Source organism: Leuresthes tenuis, unplaced genomic scaffold, assembly GCF_036924035.1.
Source record: "Leuresthes tenuis unplaced genomic scaffold, fLeuTen1.0.hap1 SCAF_8, whole genome shotgun sequence".
NCBI lineage: Eukaryota > Metazoa > Chordata > Actinopteri > Atheriniformes > Atherinopsidae > Leuresthes > Leuresthes tenuis.
Genome location: NW_027325362.1, coordinates 32,967,550 through 32,982,184, shown reverse-complemented (window position 1 = coordinate 32,982,184; position 14,635 = coordinate 32,967,550). Strand labels below are relative to the sequence as shown.

At 39.4% G+C, this 14,635-nt stretch overlaps 1 protein-coding gene across 1 annotated transcript in view; it reads left to right on the top strand.

Moving 5' to 3' along the window:
• Positions 1-14,635, top strand: part of dnah10 (dynein axonemal heavy chain 10) — a 57,638-nt gene that overhangs the window by 29,373 nt on the left and 13,630 nt on the right. The window contains exons 48-67 of the mRNA XM_072391516.1: positions 75-168; positions 287-454; positions 595-783; positions 997-1,168; positions 1,244-1,447; positions 1,531-1,611; positions 1,779-1,976; positions 2,107-2,268; positions 2,358-2,532; positions 2,845-3,026; positions 9,882-10,018; positions 10,105-10,322; positions 10,440-10,661; positions 10,858-11,005; positions 11,117-11,396; positions 11,501-11,730; positions 11,832-12,105; positions 12,193-12,297; positions 12,427-12,581; positions 12,665-12,819. Coding sequence (XP_072247617.1) covers positions 75-168; positions 287-454; positions 595-783; positions 997-1,168; positions 1,244-1,447; positions 1,531-1,611; positions 1,779-1,976; positions 2,107-2,268; positions 2,358-2,532; positions 2,845-3,026; positions 9,882-10,018; positions 10,105-10,322; positions 10,440-10,661; positions 10,858-11,005; positions 11,117-11,396; positions 11,501-11,730; positions 11,832-12,105; positions 12,193-12,297; positions 12,427-12,581; positions 12,665-12,819 — 3,549 coding nt within the window. The remainder of the gene's footprint in view (positions 1-74; positions 169-286; positions 455-594; positions 784-996; positions 1,169-1,243; positions 1,448-1,530; positions 1,612-1,778; positions 1,977-2,106; positions 2,269-2,357; positions 2,533-2,844; positions 3,027-9,881; positions 10,019-10,104; positions 10,323-10,439; positions 10,662-10,857; positions 11,006-11,116; positions 11,397-11,500; positions 11,731-11,831; positions 12,106-12,192; positions 12,298-12,426; positions 12,582-12,664; positions 12,820-14,635) is intronic.

Here is a 14,635-nt window from a genome sequence, read left to right as displayed (position 1 = left end):
ATTCACTGTCCTGATAGTTGATTGATAAATTATCTCTTTTGAAATGCCTCCTTCCAATTTTTTCTCTCTCACAGATTTTTGACTGTCACCCAATTTGTACGTGTGTGGAGAAATGAGTGCCTGAGAGTCTTCCATGACAGACTTATTGATGAAACTGACAAGACTTTGGTAATACATATCTGCCAAATGCATAAACATAAGCATATCTATAAAACTAGTTGATAGACACCTACCTTCTTTTTTTTTTTTCTCGGCAGTTTTCAGTTGCACCTTTTTTTGCCTACAGGTTCAAGGTTACATAAAGAATCTGACTGAAGAGCATTTCAAGTCAGACATGGAGGCAGTGATGAAGGACCCGATTCTTTTTGGAGACTACAAAACAGCCCTCAGTGAATCGGAACCGAGAGTCTATGAGGACATCCAAGGCTATGACGCATCAAAAGCTCTGTTTCAGGTAAAATACTATTGCTGTTATATTAACTATGGTGGTCCCATTCTAAAAGCCTTTCCTGGAATTTGATATTTTAATGCAACAGAATTTTTTTTTGTTTGATTTCCTGCCATTTTCCAACCATTGTGTTTTTCATTCTGCAGGAAATTCTTGAGGAATATAACGAGACCAAGTCTAGAATGAACCTTGTACTGTTTGATGACGCACTGGAACATTTGACCCGGGTCCACCGCATCATCCGCATCGATCGTGGTCATGCCCTGCTTGTTGGAGTGGGGGGCTCTGGCAAGCAATCCCTTACCAAACTTGCTGCGTTCTCTGCTGGCTGTGAGGTTGTAAAAAACATTTAACCGATGTGATGAAAGGAAGCTAACACAAACATTTATAGTTTTATTTATTAATTTCTACATTTATATAAAAAAAGTCATATATACTGAAATTAAAGTTAGTGCTAATCAGTTAGGCTTTACTTGTATGCATTAAGGTTAGGTTAAGCAGCATTAAGCTGTTTAAACAAATGTGCTGAATGATACTGCTTGTGTCAGGTGTTTGAGATCACACTGAGCAGAGGATACAATGAGACCAACCTCCGGGAAGATCTGAAAACATTGTATTTGAAGCTTGGCATTGAAAATAAGAAGACGGTGTTCCTCTTTACTGATGCTCATGTTGCTGAGGAAGGCTTCTTGGAGCTCATTAACAACATGCTGACCTCAGGTTGGATATCACTCGAGCTCAGGCTTGATTTAAAAGCTACAGCTGTAGTGTTCTGATCATTCATTCTCTGTATAGGCATAGTTCCAGCACTGTTTCCTGATGATGAAAAGGAATCAATTCTTAACCAGCTTCGTGATGAGGCTCTTAAAATGGGAGCAGGTCCCTCAAAAGAGAGCGTGTGGCAATACTTTGTCAACAAGAGTGCCAACAATCTACACATTGTTTTAGGCATGTCTCCAGTGGGAGACACTCTGAGAACACGCTGCAGGAACTTCCCAGGTGAATTATGCATTTGGGCTGATTTCACATCATGTACTTTATGGTACTTTCTATTGTTTTATGTGAGTGCCCATTTTTTTCAGGACTGATGAACAATACTGTGATAGATTGGTTTTTGCCATGGCCGCCACAGGCATTGTATGCAGTCGCTGAGTCCTTCCTGGGTGGGTTGTTACAAAAAAAAAAAAAAAATTCACAAATTTGTTCTTGTAAAAAATGCAGAAATTTTGGACTTTTAATTTGTTGTGGAGCTAAATTTTCAGATATATTGTTGGAACAACTTAATCTTTAAATCTTGATAATTATCAAAGTTTTGTTTTTGCTTCCACAGGTGAAAGTCCAATGATTCCTGAGGCACACTCTGCGGCGGTTATAGATCATGTATGCATGGTTCATACCTCTGTGGGTGACTACAGCAAGCTTTTCCTCCAAAAACTTAGACGATGTAACTTTGTTACTCCGAAGAACTACTTGGACTTTATCAACAGCTATTCTAACCTGTTGGAGGAAAAGGACCAATACATCCTGGGTAAGAGGACGGACCATATTATAAATCCTGTGCCTCTGTTTTGTAAGGGTTGTTCTGGTGCCACACAAATACTTTAAATACTAATTATTATGTTTGTGATGATTTCATCCAATCTTTTTTTGTGTTTTAGCTCAATGCAAACATTTAGAGGGGGGTTTAGATAAACTTAAGGAAGCCAGTGAGCAGCTAGCTGAGCTGAATGTCAAGCTCGCAGATCAGAAGGTGGTCCTTGCTGAAAAGACCACAGCTTGTGAAACCCTTCTGGAAGAGATTGCCACAAACACAAAAATAGGTCAGTGAGTGCCTGTATCCTTTGGTCACGAGAATAAACTTAGTTACACACAGCTATTGCAAACACTTACCTGTAACTTGTTCTTTTAGCCAAGGAGAAAAAGACTCTTGCAGAAGATAAAGCCAAAGAGATTGAAGAGCAGAATAAAGTCATAGCTGTTGAAAAGACAGAAGCTGAGAGTGCCCTGACTGAAGCTCTGCCAGCATTAGAGGCTGCAAGAAATGCCCTGCAAGACCTGGAAAAATCTGATGTCACAGAGATTCGGTAAACTCCTCCAGAACAAGATCAAATCATGCTGTTGAAATAATTGTCAATGATGGTAAAATGAATCCTGCTGAATTAAATGATAAAGAACCTAATCTGATAACCAAATAACGCTACTAAACTTCTGTAAAGAAAGCAGATGTTATCCGAAAACATATACAGTACATATACAGAAGGGTTGATTTATTTTTTAGGATGTAAATTGAATACTGACTAGTAATTAATCTTTAAAATTCTTGATCAAAAAATTAAACTTATGTATCGGTTAATCCTTTTCAACTATCGGCCACTTCCTTCTGGTTCGTCCTGCAGGTCTTTTGCTAAGCCACCCAAACAGGTGCAAGTGGTCTGCGAGTGCATCCTGGTGCTGCGTGGCTACAAAGAAATCAGTTGGCAGTCAGCAAAGGGGATGATGTCAGAGGCTAACTTCCTGCGCTCTCTGATGGAGATGAACTATGATTCCATAAATAATAACCAGGTCAGGACGGTCAAAGGTAAGCTGACCCCACGATCAGTGGAAAACTACCATCAATGCTATAGTGCATCATAACAGCATATTAACAGTTTGTATAATTCTAAAGAACCTGAGGTATGACCACTTGAGTCCTCCCAGGCAAGCTTTCTTGTAATTGATTTAAATTGCCTTAAGGAATATTTCTCAAGGCTTCTCGAAGGACATCTAAAAGCTCCTCTTTGGATCGAGATTGCATTTGGCTCTAGATGATCCAACACTGCTTTTACATTGTCTGGGCTCTTAGGAGGTTTCGTCACTCCATTAGACCCGTTGCCACTGAGTTTTAGTCCAGTTCTTGTGTAATTTGGCATATCTCATTCTTAGCTCCCAGTTTCTGTTCCTCAATGAGTAGTTGACTATCACCCTGTCACGGAGAATATTGTTGATCTTCCGTAAACAGTAGATGTATCAACTGAAGGGTAAATTGCCTCTCTTAGGTATTGTGTTGGGCTTTTGCTGGATATTTTCTTCTTTTTTTAATCTTTCTTTTTACAAAGTTTTCAGTTCTAAAATAAACAGAATATTAATGAACAGACAGGTTGTCAGGGTTGATATAGGCCATACATTAGTGTAAAGTGGAGTGACTATTCACACAGACAATGAATTACATTTTAAAGAATATAAGAAACCACCTTTCACAGTGCTTTGTGTAATGTTCTGCCCGTAGTCTTAAGGTGAAGGTCAGTTTTTCCATGCATTGTATTTCATTAACAATGGTGATCCAGTCATTCCTTGATGGTAAATTTGTCTGCAGCCATTTCCTTATTGTGGCCTTCTTGCTTGCAGCCAAGAGCACTTCATGAATATAGTTGTCCTGGGCCGTAAGTCCAACTGGGATTTTACCCAAATACACTATAATAAAAGAAAAATCGACTTTTAAACCTGGGGTTTTGACTGAGGTTTTGTAGTTTTTTATAAGTCTGTGATATTAAATGTTTACTCTCTTTAGCATTATACGCATCTGTAAATATACTGATCATGTTTGAATCCCCATTTGTTTGCTTAATTTCATTGTTGACGTAGTCTCTGACCTGGAAATATCTGTGTCCAATGTGACCGGATTGTCTAGATAACTTGAACTCATATGTCATATGTCACCCATTTCAATATTTTGGCATGGTTCTCAAGATGGAGAAAGGCAGCCCTGGTCAAGCAGTTTATTTTATCCAGGGGAGGATCATGGTTTTGGGAAATACCTAATAAAGACTGTGCTGGTGTCTCAGATTGCCTTAATTCTAAATCTTTACTTTTGGCAAAGTAGTTTGGATTACACCAGCAAACTAGGGTTCTTAGCTGTGCGGAAATATAATAGTCCTCCTCACTTGGTAAAGAAAGTCCATCCTCGTTTTTGGGTAATTCAAGGCTTCTTACTGTTCCAGACAAATTTTGATATCATTCTATTCCATTCCCTAAAATCCTTAGGAGGGACCTCTACGGGAAGTGACTGGAATAAGTACAGAAGTCGGGGAAGGACTTTCTTTTTTTTTTGTTTCAACTCTATTAGACATGTCTAGAGGCAGTACAGTCCATCTATCTAGATCTGCTTTGATTGTCTTAAAAACTGGATCATAATTTGTCTTATATATTTTGGAGATGTCTTTTTGGATCCTAACTCCCAGATATTTAATAGCAGGGTCAGTGTTTGGAGTTATATGTGAGTATCTGGGTCTTATGTGTATTCAATTTATACCCAGAATATGAGCCAAACAGTCTCAGTCTCAAAAGGGACATCAATTTGAGCAAACTGTCATCTACATATAGACTTATCTTGTATTCATTGTCTCCAAAGAGGATGTGGCTTAGTGGGCAGCCTTGGCGACAACCCCTCTCTAACTTGATGGATTGAGTTAGGTGGCCATTGTTTCTTATTCTGGCGGTGGGGTCCGCCAGAATGTTGGACACCGTAGTTGTCTCTGGACCCCTGCCAAATCTGACCAGTGATGACATGTTTAGCCGCATGTCCTCATTCAATCACTGGTTGTCTAGATGGTGTCCAGCAAACAACGTGAGCTACATAGATAATTGGCAAGCTTTCCGGAGAAAACCTGGTCTGATGAGGAGAGACGGCATCCATCCCACTTTGGAAGGAGCGGCTCTCATTTCTAGAAATATGGACGAATTTATTAGTCATCCAAAAACATGACAACCCAGGGTTGAGACCAGGATGCAGAGTTGTAGTCTTACACACTTCTCTGCGGCTTCCCACCTGATGCTGCCCCCCCCCTAAACAAAAAACACAAAAGGAGAAAATACTCTTGTGCAAAAAAAAATTGAGACAAAACATTTAACTGAACAAAAACATCAAACTATTAAATGTGGTTTGCTGAATATTAGATCTCTCCTTTCGAAGTCCCTGTTAGTGAATGATTTGATTTGTGATCATCATATTGATATATTTTGTCTTACAGAAACCTGGCTGCAGCAGGAGGATCATGTTAGCATTAATGAATCAACTCCCTCTGACTATTTAAATGTTCACGTACCTCGAACCACAGGCAGAGGAGGAGGAGTGGCAGCTATCTTCAGATCAGGGTTACTAATCAGTCCTAGACCCAAGATTAGTTTGAGCTCTTTTGAATCTCTGATTCTCAGGTTTTCCCACCCAAAGTGGAAATCACAAAAACCTCTTGTGTTTGTTGTTGTGTATCGTCCACCTGGCCCTTATTCTGAGTTTCTGTCTGAATTCTCAGAGTTTTTATCCCAGTTAGTGCTGAGTACAGATAAAGTCATTGTAGTGGGTGACGTTAATATTCATGTAGATGTTGAAAATGACAGCCTAAATATTAACTTTAATTCTATTTTAGACTCTATTGGATTTTCTCAAAGTGTTCACAGACCTACTCAATGCCTTAATCATACCCTTGACCTTGTGCTGACGTATGTCATTGAGAGTGAACAGTTAACAGTGTTCCCTCATAACCCTGTCTTTTCTGTCCATTTTTAATAACTTTTGAATTTACATTACTCAACTATACGGCTTCTGAGAAGAATTTTACATATAGAAAGTGTCTATCAGAGAATGCTGTAACCAGATTTAAAGAGTTGATTTCATCATCCTTTTCTTCACTGCCATGTGCAAGTATGACAGAGGACGGCTACCTAAATTTTACTCCAGTAGAACTTGACTCTCTTGTTGACAGCACTATAGCTTCAATGCGTACAACACTGGACAATGTTGCCCCTCTGAAAAGGAAGGTAATCAGTCAGAAGAGGTTGGCTCCTTGGTATAATTCACAGCTGCTTTAAAGCAGACTGCAAGAAAGCTGGAGAGACAGTGGCGTTCCTCTAATTTAGAAGAGTCTCAATTAGTCTGGAAAGATAGTTTAATAACGTATAAGAAAGCCCTTCGTAAAGCTAGAACTGCTTATTATTCAACATTGATAGAAGAGAATAAGAACAATCCCAGGTTTCTTTTCAGCACTGTAGCCAGGCTGACAAAGAGTCCAAGCTCTGTTGAGCCATGTATTCCTTTAACTCTCAGCAGTGAGGATTTCATGAGATTCTCAATAAAATTGTTTCTATCAGAGAGAAGATTGATGGAATCCTTCCCACTATTATCACTGATGTATCATCAAGTAGAGCAGCTTTAGAAGTATCTTTCGAACCTGATTTGTATTTAGACAGCTTCTGCCCAGTTGATCTCTCTCCGCTAACAACAGCAATAGTCTCTTCTAAACCATCAACTTGTATTTTAGACCCAATCCCAACCAGACTGTTCAAGGAGGTTTTCCCCTTAATCAATACTTCCATATTGGATTTGATCAATCGGTCTTTGTTGACAGGATATGTACCTCAGACTTTTAAGGTTGCTGTAATTAAACCTTTACTTAAAAAACCTACTCTTGATTCAGAAGTGTTGGCTAATTATTGACCTATATCCAATCTCCCTTTTTATGTCTAAAGTCCTTGAAAAAATAGTTGCAGCTCAACTTTGTGATCATTTACATAGAAATAATCTGTTTGAAGAGTTTCAGTCAGGATTCAGAGTGCATCATAGCACAGAAACAGCACTGGTGAAAGTTACCAATGATCTCCTCTTAGCCTCTGATAGCGGACTTGTTTCTGTGCTTGTCCTGTTGGATCTCAGTGCTGCATTTGATACGATCGATCACAGCATTCTGTTACAGAGACTTGAACATGTTATTGGGATTAAAGGAACTGCATTAGGCTGCTTTAAGTCATATTTATCTGATAGATTCCAGTTTGTTCTTGTAAATGAAGAATCTTCTTCACACGCCAGAGTAAGTAATGGAGTTCCTCAGGGTTCTGTGCTTGGACCAATTCTTTTTACTTTATACATGCCTCCATTAGGTAACATTATTAGACAGCATGGCATCAATTTCCATTGTTATGCTGATGATACTCAGCTGTACTTATCTATGAAACCAGATGAAATAAATAGGTTGATCAGACTATAAGACTGTCTTAAAGACATAAAGACCTGGAAGACTCAGAACTGTCTGCTTCTAAATTCAGACAAAACTGAAGTTGTTCTGTTTGGACCTGAGCGCTTCGGGGAGAAATTGTCTAGTTGTATAGTTACTCTAGATGGTATTTCCTTGTCTTCTAGTTCTACAGTGAGGAACCTTAAAGTTATTTTTTACCAGAATTTATCATTTGACGCTCATATAAAACTTGTTTCTAGGACTGCCTTCTTTCACCTTCGTAATATTGCTAAAATCAGGAACATCCTGTCTCAGGGTGATGCAGAGAAACTAGTCCATGCATTTGTTACTTCAAGATTGGACTACTGTAATTCCTTATTATTGGGCTGTCCCACATATTCTCTAAAAAGCCTCCAGCTGATCCAAAATGCTGCAGCCAGAGTTTTGATGAGATCTAACAGGAGAGATCATGTTTCTCCAGTTTCAGCTTCTCTTCATTGGCTCCCTGTTAAATTCAGAATAGAATTTATGATTCTTCTCCTCACATATAAAGCTCTTAAAGACAGAGCTCCATCATATCTTAAAGATCTCATTGTAAGATATTTTCCTAACAGAGCACTTTGCTCCCAAACTGCAGGTTTACTTGTTGTTCCCAGAGTTCCTAAAAGTAGAATGGGAGGCAGAGCCTTCAGTTATCAGGCCCCTCCCTTGTGGAATAAGCTGCCAGTAAAAGTCCGGGAAGCAGACACCCTTTCCACTTTTAAGATTAGGCTTAAAACTTTACTTTCTGATAAAGCTTATAGTTAGGGATGGCTCAGGTAATCCTGAAACATCCCATAGTTAAGCTGCTATAGGCTTAGACTGCTGGGGGACCTCATCTGTCACACCTTTCCTCACTTTGCTCTCTTTTTCTTTTAATTTCTCAAATGATATTATGTAAATGTGACATTATTGCGGTTATTAACTTGTGTTTCCCTGTTCCAACAGGTATCCTTTGAATGGTGTTTTTCCCCCCTCTTTTCCCTCTTTTCTGTCTTCTCAAACCCCAGCTGGTCGAGGCAGATGGCCACCCTTCCTGATTCTGGTTCTGCCAGAGGTTTCTTCCTTTCCACAGTCGCCACAGGCATGCTCAGGGCGGGAGATTGGCATCGTTTCGGTGCAATCTGTTGGTTTCCTTAGCTTGGATTTTTTTTTTTTTTATTCGCTCTATATGAATGAATTGGATTATTTTGAAATTATTATTATGATTACAATAAATTGAATTAAATTGTCTTGAATTGGACTATATTATTTAAGTGCCTTGAGATGACAATTGTTGTAATTTGGCGCTATATAAATATAAATAAACTGAAATAAGCTGAAACTGAAGTAAAGTGATCTAATTCACTGAACAGATTTTTCATTAAATCCAAAACGTTGCAGTACTTGGTAAAGGAAGCCGCATCCAACTGAGTCAAATGCTTTCTCTGAAAGTTAATTCCATAGTAATTAACTTTCAGGAGTATGGGTTATACTTCCTGCGACCACCATGGGAAGGTCACGTTTCGCCGTGGCCGAGCCTCCAAGTCTGTCATTTTTGTTTGCAAAGATTCTTGTTTCTGCTGCATTTGTCGGAGCGAATCCTGAAGGTCGAAGTTGTGCTCCTCCAGCTCGGCCACACTTTGTTCAGCTTCCTCGACTAGCGTTGTTGTGTTTTTCAAGTCCCCCCTAATATCTTCCAGGGCTTGATTAATCTCATCTCGGAGTTCAGTTTGCTCTTTCTACACGTCCTCTCTCAACGTAGACTGGAATGTGCAGTGCATCTTGTTCTTTACATCAGAGCGCATCGCCTTGATCTCAGTGTGAATACTAGGTAGCAGGCTATCTTCAGCCAGGTCATGTCCGGCTGGGCTAGGTGTTCTAGCATTAGCGTCAACGTTGCTCTCCGCGGATACTTTATCACATTTTGCAGATCTTGTGTGATTTTAGTTTTGCTGGTTTTGTCCCCCTCCGTAGTTTAACAACTATATTATCTTGTTAAAGCACTTGAATCTGGGGAAATAATCTGTGATTTAGGGAGAGTGTTAGGTCAGCCTGCTGACTTGTCTACGTGCCCACCGAAAGTCTTGCTGGATTTTTTTCCCCATGTCTTCGGGAGATTACTTTCAGATACTGTTAATCTCTTCTTGATAATATTTTATGCCTGTTTTAGGTCATCTTTTGCCTTAATTTATGAAAACACTGCATACCATGTGGAAATTTGCCATGTTTTAGCTCTTTGGGAATTATCTTGGATCTTGGTGGTGTAAAAACATTTTTTAAACCTGTAAAACTGCATTATCTTTGACATATTTTAGAGCTTCAACTAAATAAACGAATAAACGTAATATGTTTTAGCAAACAAAATAAACAAAGGGACTAAAGATATGTAAATATATATGTTTTTCTTACTGTCATTTTCCTCTCGATAGGCTTCTTAAAGAACCTGCAAACAACCCTTGAGGAGATGCAAGCCATCAGTAAGGCTGGTTCAGGAATGCTCAAGTTTGTTGAAGCAATCATGGGTTACTGTGATGTTGCCCGGGAAATAAAACCCAAGAGAGAGAAGGTATCAAAGGTTTTGTTACTGCTAATTCAAAATCCTGTATTTCAAGAGACCTTAATGAGAAAAATGTATTACCATTTTATTTTTAGGTGGGACGACTAGAGAAAGACTTCTTTCAGAGTAAGCGGGAACTAGAGTCCATTCAAAGTGAGCTTAGTGATATAGAGAGAGAGTTCAAATCTCTTAAAGAGAAATATGAAGCTGCTACTTTGGAGAAGCAGCTGCTACAGGATGAGGCTGATGTCATGGAGAGGAGACTTGAAGCAGCGGACAAACTCATCTCTGGCCTGAGCTCTGAAAATGAACGGTGAGATTATAGATGCAACACCCCACTAAAAATTGCTTGTTTATATTCTTTGATCTTTTCATCACTTCATGCAGCCATCTTTCAATTTTACTCCCTCTTATCAATTACCCAACTCAGATGGACAAAAGATTTGGATGAACTGAAGCAGCAGCGCGTGCGTCTCCTTGGTGACTCTCTGATCTCTGCTGCTTTTTTGAGCTACGAGGGGGCCTTCAGCGGGGACTTCAGGAATGAAATGGTATATCAGATATGGGTTAAGGATGTGCAGGAGAGAGGAATCCCCTTGAGTCAGCCTTTCAAAGTGGAAATTCTTCTTACTGATGAAGTAGAAATCAGCAGGTGAGGAGAACATGCTCACAGTATGTTGAAACTTTTTTTCATATTAGAAGACATACCTTGTTGCGTCAATTTATCCGGTCAAATTAAAGGAATTAGGTGTTGTGATACCAGCTAGTTGTAGCAAATACGGTTATTTGTTAAGCTGAACTCGGTTTGATTACGGAGATTTTTGTTGCTAACAAACCCTGTGGGACAGGTGGTGCTCAGAAGGTTTGCCCTCAGATGAGCTGTCCGTGCAGAACGGAATCCTCACAACTAGAGGGAGCCGATTTCCCATGTGCATTGACCCTCAACAGCAAGCACTCAACTGGATTAAAAAGAAGGAAGAAAATAATAACCTTAAGGTATACAAAGTTCTGTGCCCATATAGGTCTCAGAGTGACCACTCAGTGGCCCAGAATAAGCACATTGTTTTAACATGTGGCACTGAAGAGTAATCACCATTCTTCCTTCAGGTTTCATCTTTCAATGATCCAGACTTCCTGAAACAACTCGAGATGGCCATTAAATGTGGTTATCCATTCCTTTTTCAAGATGTGGACGAATACATTGACCCTGTTATTGACAATGTTCTGGAGAAAAACGTAAAAGGAGCAGAGGGCAGACAGGTCATCATGCTGGGTGACAAGGAGGTGGACTATGATCCCAACTTTAAGCTCTACCTCAACACTAAATTGGCAAACCCCAAATATTCTCCATCAGTGTTCGGAAAAGCCATGGTCATTAACTATACCGGTAAGACCTGAAGCATAGCAACCATAGTTTTTGTCTGTATTTTGTGAACAACAGGTACTGAATGGTTTGCCTGTGTCTAAGTATTGGCTCTGTATTACATTCAGTGACCCTTAAGGGCCTGGAAGACCAACTTCTCAGTGTTATAATGGGCTTTGAGAAGAAGGAGCTGGAGGAACAGCGTGAGCATTTAATCCAAGAAACAAGTGAAAATAAGAAGCTGCTGAAAAATCTTGGAGACTCCTTGCTCAGAGAGATGGCCACATTTAAAGGCAATATGCTGGATAACACAGAGCTTGTTGACACACTGGAAGAAACAAAGTCAAAAGCCAGTGAGGTAAGTTTGGCTGAGTCTAGTATCGATTAGCTCATGTCTGAGTAGCAGTTTTACTGAGGTAACTAAACTAATTTCTTTCTGTCTGGTGTTGGGATTATCAGGTATTTGAGAAACTAAAGTTGGCTCAGAAGATGTCAATGGACATTGATAAACTCAGAGATGGCTACCGACCTGCAGCCAAGCGTGGTGCTATTCTGTTCTTTGTACTGACAGACATGGCTCTGGTTAGCAGCATGTACCAGTACTCGCTCGCCTCATACCTGGAAGTGTTCAACTTTTCTCTGCAAAAATCTCTGCCTGACTCAGACCTTCACCGAAGACTCGAAAACATCATAAACACTCTCACATACAGCGTGTATAACTATGGCTGCACAGGTAAAATAATTAGGGGAGAACAACTGAATTGAATTAAATGCGTCTAATTTGATTATAGGTTTGATCACTCTGAATGCATATACTTAGGGCTGTTTGAGAGAAACAAGTTGCTCTTCTCCTTCAACATGACCATTAAGATTGAGCAAGCAGAGGGGAGGGTGCCTCAGGAGGAATTGGAGTTCTTTATCAAAGGTGAGATATCTAAAGTTCACCTCATTTGAATGATCCAAGTTCATAACGGTAATCACAGGTGGGCTCAAACATTTGAACGTACACAATGCTCAAAATAACTTTTTATTTTTTTCCACCTCACGTGTAAAGGTAATCTATCTCTGGAAAAAAGCCAACGCAAAAAGCCTTGTGACTGGCTTCCTGACCAGGGGTGGGAGGATATAGTGAAACTCGCTGAGCTCTTTCCCGATCAGTTCGGCTCTCTGCCTGACGACATTGAAAAAAATTTAACAGACTGGAAATCTGTAAGTGACAGAAAACACAGACAAAAACCACAGCAAGATTGTTACCAGATCATCTGAGTTGAATTCTCTTTTTCCCTTCTCAGTGGTGTGACTTGGATGCACCGGAACAGGTTCCATTTCCCCTGAATTATAAGGAGAACCTGTCAGCCTTTCAGAAGCTGCTGTTGCTGCGCTGTTTCCGTGTTGACAGAGTCTTCAGAGCTGTGACAGACTATGTCACTGTAACCATGGGAGAGAAGTGAGAGAAAGTGTTGTTTTATACATACATATTTATATATATATATCTATATATATCTATATCTATATATATCTATATCTATATATATATATATATCTATATATATCTATATCTATATATATCTATATCTATATATATCTATATATATATATATATATATATATCTATATATATATATCTATATATATATATTTAGATATATACATATATGTGCAGACATACAGACTGATGGCAAGTTAAAAGGAAAGTCAATTTGTTGTGCTGTGATGCACTGCCAAACAATCTTTCAAAACAGCGTTCCTTGCCATTTATTCTCTTTCTTACCTGCATTTTTAAAGAAAACATGCAGAAGGTTTTCTCCAGACTTTTTTGGCAGTTGGTGCTTTTATATACACTTCACAGCCAGGAATTTTGTGCTCTCATAGGTGGAAGTCAAGGGAGAGGTTTGTTTAAATTGCACAGGAGGCAGGGCATGATGCTAAGAGCATTTTGTGGAAAATGTTTGGTTTGGTTTGTGGCGTTTTAAGAAATATATGTTTATTAGGATATATTCACAATAGACAGGAGTCAGCAGAAAGCAACATACAGCATAATAAAGCCACTTGATATCATCAATGTTTGGGCCAAGGGTCAGATTTAAAATATAAAATGAAATATGAATATCTAAATGTGTGATAATGTGCAAGGTTTTAGATTTAATACCATGTTTCATTTTTTACATTGTCAGTGAACAATTTGCTCATAAAACAGAAATAACAAATCTGATCAGAAATGTGGCCACCCACAACCTTTGAAACAACAAAAATGTAATAATTTTGTGCACAGTTTTTCATGGTACTTGACTGGTTTGTTCTAAATATACTAGACATGTTCTAAACATTTTGTTCGAATCTGTTTGTGGATTTTGAGTGTTGTTCAGTTTATTGTCTATTGTTTATGTCTTTATTTTTGTTAATTAGATTTTTTTATCATTTGGTTAATTCCTCTTTCATTTGATCTTTTTGCTTAACCAGTTACCAATCATAGTCGATCATACCTATGTCCTTTGCCATTGGTGTGAGCAAACTGTTCGGAGCCTGACCTTAGGCACTGAAAGGGTGATTAAGTGGCCGGTCGCCAAGTGTGAATAAGGCTATTATTATTATATTACTATAATTTTCCCGTGAACAAAAACATGAGGTACAAAAGTAGCAGCTAGCGGGTTTTTCCACTCCTATGCACTGCGAACAGTGGGCAATCCGAATGGTAATGTTTATGTATTTAGCAGACACTTTTATCCAAAGCGACTTACAAATGCAGATATAACAAGCTATGTAAAGCTATAAAAGCTATGTAAAAGTGCAGAGATAGAGGGGGTAGGGAAGTACAAGGTAAGTGCTAGGATAGGAGATGCTCTCTGAAGAGCTGGGTTTTCAAGAGCTTCTTGAAGATAGACAGGGACGCCCCTGTTCTGGTAGCGCTCGGTAGGGCATTCCACCATCGAGGGACGACACATGAAAAGAGTTTGGATTGTCTTAGGCGTGGTGTAGGCACTGCTAGACGACAATCCTGGGACAAACGGAGGGACCGAGTTGTGACATAAGCCTTTGCAAGAGCATTCAAGTAGATGGGAGCCGTTCAATTATGCACTTTGTAGGCTAACATCAGTGACTTGAATTTGATGCGGGCGGCTAAGGGTAGCCAGTGGAGTTCAATGAACAGAGGAGTGACGTGTGTTCTTTTAGGCTGATCGAAGACCAGACGCGCCGCCGCGTTCTGGACCATCTGCAGAGGTTTCACAGCACAGGCTGGGAGACCAGTTATGTCTGTGATGTGT